Raw genomic sequence first — 8,657 nt, forward strand, 5'->3', positions numbered from 1 at the left:
AATATTACATACGAAAACACAAATAGACTAAAATGCAGTTCTCTCTCTTGTGAAATACTATTTCGAAATCGGATTAAAATTAAAAAATGTGTCAGCAAAATTACAATTGGAACTGAAGGAAAACTGCAGAAACAACATTTTAAAGCGACCAATATTTACGCATTCCCATGTTTCAACAGCCCTAAAATAAATGAAAATATAATTATTTTATACTTTTGATTAGTTTTTATTTATTTATTGGGGAGTTTGATTATTTTGGCTGCTGTCAGGTTACAATTGTTTCATTTCCTCGGTGAGATAAGGCAGGTTTCTCCATCTAAGCAGGTGGCTCTGCTCGGGATCATCTGTCACAGCGCTGATCAATATAAGCGAGGCTGTGCGTAATTACGCATCAATGACTACGGCACTAAAGATGCAATCCGACCCTAATCAGTCGTCTGAATAGTGCAAATATATAACAGCACCTCTGGTTGGATCAATCAGAACATCTTCAACATATTCCTCTTGTAAGATACTTGAGACTTTTTTCTTTGTGGTGCAATTGACTGCTTCTTTCTCTCTCTCTCTCTCTCTCTCTCTCTCTCTCTCTCACACACACACACACACACACACACACACACACACACACACACACACACACACCTCTCCTACCAACAGGCAGCCCACCGCAGCGCACACAGAATGAGACACGCCTTTTTCTCGGCTCCGCTGTGGGGTCGGTGGGCAGCGGGCTGCCGTTGATTGACCAGCTTCTCTCCCTGATCTGTCAGCCGGCTGGCTTGGCGCCTCCCCTCTCCTCTATAAATGTAGGAAATCTATTCATTCCTTCCACACCGAGTCTGCTGAAGTGAGAGGAGGAACCGTGCGGCTCCGCGGGATGTGTTGACACACCAGAATTCCGCCTTTGGTTCATCATCCGCGGCTGTATCAGAGCAGCTTTACAGCAAACACCTCCTGCTACCACTAGTGTAATTATTTGTTTTTTTTTCTATCTGTGAGCCGTTGGTTATCTAAGATGAAGGCTGTTACTCCAGTCCGCCCCCAGGACTCCTCCTCCAGCAGCGGCGGTGGCAGCGAGCTCTCCCTGCACTATCTGTCGAAGCAGAGCCTCAACATCGCCCGGTGCAGGATGGAGGAGGAGGACCTGTTCTGCCTGCAGTACGACATGAACGACTGCTACAGCCGGCTCAAGCGCCTGGTGCCCACCATTCCGCAGGATAAGAAAGTCAGCAAAGTGGAGATCCTCCAGCATGTCATAGACTACATCCTGGACCTGCAGCTGGCCCTGGAGACGCACCCTTCTCTCCACAAACAACAGAACGGGACCTGCCCGCCGCCTCCAGCAGCCTCCAACCCCAGCCGGACACCGCTGACGGTGCTCAACATTGACCACCACCAGGTAAGCGGACGCCACTCTCCATCCAGCGGAGACTTACCGGGGACCCCGATTCACTGTAGCAGACTGCCGTGCGCCAGTCAGACTGAGACAAAGCGCGTCATGCCCGTTATGTGTCATTGTCCTCTCAGTGTGAGGAGCAAGAGACGGAAAAGAACCAAAACGCAACACACCTCAGATCAAAATCATGCGTAAAACACGCACTAGGTTTGGGTTAGATTGCGCACTTGATTGCGGGCTGTCTGATTTGCATGATAATGACAGTGTGTGTCAGAGGCCCACCTTATCCCGGGATTGGTGAAGTACCTCAGCCTGCAGCCCACTCCACTGCGCACAATAAGGGCAATTTGTTATTCAGTAGGCTATAAGAGAATTTATTATGGGAGATATAGCCAGCTAATTCTCTGCTGCTCTGCTGTATATCATTTATTTATTCTGCAGGGCTGCAGGCCTCGTCTTTATTTAGTCTGATCCACGAGAGATACAGCATTTTACATGTGTCTTTTTCTTCTGTTTTTGCAGAGGACGTCAATAGTGAAAAAGCCGGAGGACTCTATTTTATGCCGCTGAGATATAAGCACTGCAACGGTAAGTTGATTTAAAATAACATGAGTCAATATTTGACATGTTTTTTTTATATTTATTCTTTTTGTTTACAGTCATAAGTTTGCCTGCTGCTGTTTTTAATCTTTAATCATGTGACCAGAGGAAAACACCACAAGTGGAGGTCACTGAGGGCTGGATATCACTACTCAATACCTTTAAGATCCATTGAAATAACTCTAGGAAAAAAAAAAAATACAATTTCTATGGTTTTTCCACCAAAACGTTCAAAGTTATGGCTACATTACACCCCGTGGTGTCTGATAGAAATAAAAGCATAACATGTGGAAGGATTGTTTCAGGAAAAACTGTAAGAGGCTTACATGATAAAGCATGTGGAAAACTTGAGGGTGGACAGCTGCACCACATAAAAGAGCCATCCAGTAGAGTCCTCTGCAATTAATCAATTAATCTGTCATTGTTTAATCAATTAATTAATCCTGTCAGTTGAAAAATAGGTCCTATTCCTCAAATCTTTTCCCGTAACGATTATTTTCAGAATTGATTGGTTATTTTCTTGATTAATTGATTAGTTGTTTGGTCCATAAAATGTTGCTCAAAGCCCAAGATGACATCCTCAAATCTCATGTTTTGTTCACAACTCAAAGATATTCAGTTTACTATCAGAGAGGAGTAAAGAAACCAGAAAATACTCACATTTAAGAAGCTGAAATCAGAGATTTTGGATGTTTTTTTTTTTTTTATTAAAAATAGTTAAAGATTAATTAACTAAAAATGATTAATCATTGCAGCTCTACTGTAATGTTAGTGGTATCATAATTCTTTAATCCCCATTCACTTGATTATTGCAGCCTGTGTGTGGTGTAAATTGACAGTGTGTAGAGTGCTGTGGGGAGGCCACTGTAGATGTCAGGGAAAATAATAATAGAAGAACATTAAATTGGCACCAACCTCAGAGGCAGCTGTGCTTTGCGCAATAACTGTCACTGGTGTAGCAATCTGGGAAGAAGAGAGGGTTAAAACCTCAGCTTGCCCTCTCCTTCATTCTTACACACACACACTCCTTCCTCCCCCTCTTGCTCTCATTCACTCTCAGTCCCTCACAGCTCATCTAAGCTGCTTTAAAGTTAGATTTAAACACACCTGGATGTACGTACCTGGTGTGTGTTACAGCCCTCTCTCGGCAGCCTTGCCCAACAGCCCCGAGGAGCTGTGCGCTTGTTGTTTGACCTGGTTTGTTTTGGGTTGTTGATCAAGCATGGCCTCTGTTTTGTCGGTGGCGCCAGTCAGTCTGGAGCTCTGTGGCTCACCCCCCTCCTCCCCTGCTGCTATTCATCCCCTCCACAGGTGTGCAGGCTGCACAGAGCCGCTCCAAAGCCAGCAAAAGCTTCGCCAGGGACTCACACCCAACTGGAGGCACAATCACAAGGGGATTTCAAAACCGCTGGGAGGAATTCAACCCAAATAAAATCACTACTCATATCAGCTTTTTTTTTCTTTTTTTGGGTTCCATTGAACGAGGACTCAGTATGTAGACATGTCCCTCTCCCTAACTTTACTTCTTCTCACTTGAAAATACGGAATCCTCCACCACACTGAGAAGTTTTTGTTGGGAACCCCTCTGTCAACAGCTATGAAAACTGTTTGTGAATTGTGCTTAAAGAATAACTAAAAATGACTCCAGTTTCAAGCTTTACTAAACTGCGAAAAATCATTGTACATGTTTTGAAACATCTATTGTTTAAAATAGATGATTTGTGTTGAACAGGGACGTCCTCCCTGGAACCTTAAAAATGTTTGATATTGTAAAAAAGAACAATTCTGATTCGAGACAATTACGATTGTACATATAGAGACACAAATGTTCTATAAAAGTATGTGAAAGGAAGACTTATATGCTTAAAATAGACTATTGTAATTATAAGATATTTTTATTAAAACCTTTTTTTGTCGTTATGTAAATATTGTGTTTCCACTTTTGAGTCTTTAGTAAATGAACGTGGTTTATGCTCTGCCAATAATGTCCTCACATGATGATATCAGTTAACTCTTTGCAGTGTTTTTGGACTAGTTGAATATGTAGCATGTCAGGCTCATTGCAGAGATGTTGAATGTGCACTGAAGCAGCAGCCCTCCTTGTGTAGATATGTGGTGGAGTTCAGCACCAGTTCTTTTATCATTTGCCCTGCTTAGCTTTCTCTACAATTGTTTTGTACTCATTAACTATGACAACTTTGACCTGCGTAGAGCAAAGGGTTGCTCTGCGGTTTGATCTTTTTTTTTTTTTTTTTTCTTAAAAAAAAAAAAAGGCCTGATTTGGTTTGACTCTGTTACATTGCACTCTTGTTAAAATGAATCGGAGATTTACAGCACTTCTGACAGTGTTTATAATGTAATACCTTTAAAAAAAATCACTGCAAAACAATGTCTCTGTTCTATTTGTGCAGGCAGAGCTTCTCCTTGAGGAGTTAATGATTGACACCATGAAATCATTAAACTTTGGTTATGAATTGATGAAATATGTGAACATTAACAGACTCCTTTTGGACAACAGACAGGCGATGTCTTGAAGTAAATATGAAGTGATTTCCCTGTTGGAGTCAGCAGCCATTGTTAATGTAAAGAGAAAAAAAAGCCTTTATTTTTCATGACATTGAACACCGAATTTACCTCACCACCCTCCTGCCAGTGTGAGAGGGCACTTGTACATTTTACTGTCAGCTGCACTGTTGGACTTGACCTTCACTGGCTTGTGAGGAGTTGTCAAAACAATTAAAGTTTCCAGGAAGAATTGTGTCGTCTCAAGTTTTGTCTCAAGGGGCATCTTTTATTGTTCATTCCTTCCAGTGCCAACGCTGCGCTGCAAAGTGGAGTGATGAGGGAAAAAGAGGGAGGTGCAGGGTAACACCGCTAAACTAAACAGAGAGCAGTGAGTGAGTCTCATTGAAAACAAAGGGTGGATGAAGATATTCCAATGCCGCAGATGTCATCTAAGTCTTTAAAACCTGTTTTACAGGATTTAGGGATAAGGCCTTTTGTTTTGAGGGATTTTTATTAATTCCATCACAAATATGGCCGCGGCTTCAGCAGGATTGCAGACACACAAGTGACAGCCAAGAGGTCAGACTCAAATTAAGGTGTTGTTTATTTAAAATGATGCTTGTGGACATTAAAATGTGGAGCAGAAGTAGATTTGTTTTTGCAATACAACTCCTTAAAAGGCAAACTATGCCAGATTTCCTTCAAAAAACAATGCATAGGTTCATAGAAAAATAATCCATCCTAATCATCACCTACAGTCTTATTTTTTTGCTGAAAAAACAAACAAACAAAACACAATACAAGTATATAAGAAGCGACAGTTATTACAATAATGTAATATTGTAATGTAAATAACAACTTTGCAAAATTAGGGCTGGATGATTTGTTAAAATATATATACATTGCAAATATTATGACATATTCTCCACTTGTGATGTGATCCACAATTAGTGATAAGTTTTGCATCACAATTGTCATTGTCACTGAAAAAAACTGAAACTCATGATGATGGGACTTTTGTTGGGATATGTACCAAACTATACACCTGGAGAACAAGATTTGAAGGCAGGACATCTCTGCAGCACTACAGTATTTCATTATAATCCTTTATTATTTATTATTTGTCTCGCCTTTTTCCTATATCAAAAACTTGCAGCATCTGCGATGTCAATATTGCACTGAATCGTATTGCAATTTTGAGAATTTTGATCAATTGCGCAGCCCTACAAAGGTGTCTGTGGACATGAGAATGTTTAAAGTAGATTTATTATTGCAATTTATCTCCTTAAACAAAATATTATACATAGATTTAATTGGTGACAAATATGTTTTTACACTAATGTAAGTGATTTTGCAAAATTAAGAAAATGCTACATTAAAACAACAGCACAAGATGTCACACTTTCTATAGAGTTTAAATAGGCCTCTGTAGCGAGTACAATGTAGTAGGAAAAGCCACAAATAGAATTACATTTTTGTGGATAAATGATTATAAACAAATGATAAACATGGAACATTTGTGGCATTCAGGTAAACCATAAATTTATATTTCTACTTTAGATGTCTGGTATTTAGCTGATACTTCTTTCACCTGAAGTGACCTGTGATGAGTAGATAAACAGTGAACACTAATTCCTAGATTACCAGAACTTCCAGGAAAAAGAGCTCACAGATAAGATAAAAAAAAATAAAAGTTCCCCATTCTCTTACAGAGTTGTCACTATACCAAAATTACAATTGCAATGCAATACTAGCATTAAAAATGACACTGCAAAAAGAATTTAATTTCTTTTTGCACACAAAATTTCTTCTTTTTAAAATTAACATCCTGCACACAGTGCTGGGGCAGGAAAAGAACACTGTGGTTTTGCTGCTATGCTGCTAAAGACTGACATTTAGATTATTTTTTACAGCTTTGGGCCTATGTGGTGGTGGCGCTGAAAAAATATGGACACGTACAGAAAAAAACTTCTGTAAGGAAGTGTAATGTTAAAATCGCTGGGGTATAAAATTGAAAATTCTATTCATACTTTTAATTGAAAGAAACTTGCGGTGTTTGTGCACAAGGCCTCATCGAGTTTACAGAGGCACTGGAGTAGAAACAGATATCCTAAATATTTCAAATATTATAATTCAAATGTTTCAAAGATTTGAAAAAAAATTTGATTTATATTATAAGGTTGATGATTTATGATGCTCTTAAAGCTTAAAAAAATTCTTAATGGCAAAATTCAATCAGTCTCTACATTCTTTTAAAAATGTTTTCCTGATTTTCTAAAGCACAATATTGAAAACTACTGAAATAATGATTAAGTTGATCGTAAATACCATCACTATAATCACCTCCACAGCAAGTGTCCTTAAGCTACACATGTCCATGTTGATCTCACAGTTATTAGTTCCAGTGAGGACCCTTCCTGTCCTCCTTCTTTCCCACGGAGCTGCGGCTCTGTTCTTGCAGACACACTGGCCCTTGTTTAGCTGTCCCCACATCAACCTGCTGAATGTGGGTTAAAATGCCCGTTTGACACCGACAAGCCCGGCGACAGAGCTGCCATGTGGGTGCTGCAGACACCTTTCAGACTCCCTGCTCCTGCGCCGTGGCCATCTGAGGATAAGCAGGCCACCTGTGTGTGTTTATAGTCCACAGTAAGAGAGCCGGGCCTCGCTGCCCTTGACGAGAGACTGTCCTTGTGATGTGAAATGTGTGCATGTGAGTGATAAAAGGCAAAAAAAAGTGTTAAAGCACAGGTGGCCAGCTTTACAGTTAGACCTTCCTGATATGATTAAAGATTCTGAGAGAGAGCACAGCACGAGTGTGACAGTTCAAACCAGGCTGCAGCAGACATGACTCCACACTTCCTGAGAGCATCGCCAATGCATTTAGTCCGGGAAATGCTACTTTTTATAGATACATTCAGGGATATGGTGCAGATAACCCAAGCTGACCCTTAAACTCAGTTAACCCAGCTAACCATCCTTATTATTACATAGTAGTTTATCCAAATTCTCCCACATTTGTGTTTAATCGATCAATCAAAAGTATCATTATTTAACTGCTGTAATCTTGAAGGTCAGAAAAATTTTGAATAACACTTTGAACGTAGGCTAACCTCAAACAAATTGCAACATAAACAGATTTTGTGTCCTCAGTGTGGCCTGAATAAGAGACAAAAAGTCTTATGGACTCTTAAGAAGGGAGGTTTTGAAAATCACTTAAATATGATCTTACCAAAAATGCCTTTTTAGTATATTTTGTGAGGGAAAAAAGGGGGTAAAGCTCACAAAAATTACAGCTGAAAATCTGACAAATGTTTTTGTTCACTCATAAAAGTCTCCTTGATAATATATAAAAAGTTCCAACAGATCCAAGTGATGGTTCAAAAGTTTTCTTAACCATACCCTGGAACCAATCTTTTCCTCTTAATTCTTCATTCTTCTTAATTTAAATATGTTATATGTTATAGGTCACCATCTAAACATATGCTAATATAGTGATGTTGTCTTAAATTAGTGGGAGTATTTTTTTCCTGAGTTGAGAGATCAGTATGTTTATTGATCTCATGAACTCTGCAGAGTTTAAATACAGCATGGTGGTAATTTACTGTAAGCCACAAATACATTTCTGTGGATAAATTAAAAGAAATAAATACATAAAACAGAATGAAGACATGCAGAATTCAGTAAACCAGGAATTTAAATGTAGCTGTGTGTCATTTAGCTAATACTTTCACCTATGGGTGACGTATGAGGTGTAAACGTAAAAAAAAAATGCAGAGGAAGTATGATGTTAAAATTGTAATTTATTATTTTACCTGTATAAATGGCAACATAAATTGGCACCAATCCATATATATGTCTCTTTTATATTACTTACAAAATATTTAAAAATATTTGTGGCTGGCAAAATGGTACTGGAATGCTAATGGAATATGAAAGGATAAACACTTTTTATTGCAAATATATTGCAAGAAAACAAACCCTCTAACTGTTCAGAATTTTCTTTTGTACATTCACTGTACTGTATCCAACTCATGTACAGTACCGTTTCTTGGTGATTGTGGACAACACTGAACACATCACGCATGCATAAATCTTTTTTTTTTCTTTTTACGTAGGTGGCAATGGGAAATTGAGGCATCACTGATTTAATTTC

General features: G+C 39.0%; 1 protein-coding gene across 1 annotated transcript; it reads left to right on the forward strand.

Moving 5' to 3' along the window:
* The first annotated feature begins 737 nt into the window (after positions 1-737).
* Positions 738-4,250, forward strand: id4 (inhibitor of DNA binding 4). Its single transcript, XM_084725911.1, has 3 exons — positions 738-1,399; positions 1,919-1,984; positions 3,308-4,250. The coding sequence occupies exons 1-2, from the start codon at positions 1,016-1,018 to the stop codon at positions 1,964-1,966; spliced, it is 432 nt and encodes a 143-aa protein (XP_084582037.1). The 5' UTR covers positions 738-1,015; the 3' UTR covers positions 1,967-1,984; positions 3,308-4,250.
* Positions 4,251-8,657: the final 4,407 nt, after the last annotated feature.

Source organism: Lutjanus erythropterus, chromosome 9, assembly GCF_056507025.1.
Source record: "Lutjanus erythropterus isolate fLutEry1 chromosome 9, fLutEry1.hap2, whole genome shotgun sequence".
Taxonomy (NCBI): Eukaryota; Metazoa; Chordata; class Actinopteri; order Lutjaniformes; family Lutjanidae; genus Lutjanus; species Lutjanus erythropterus.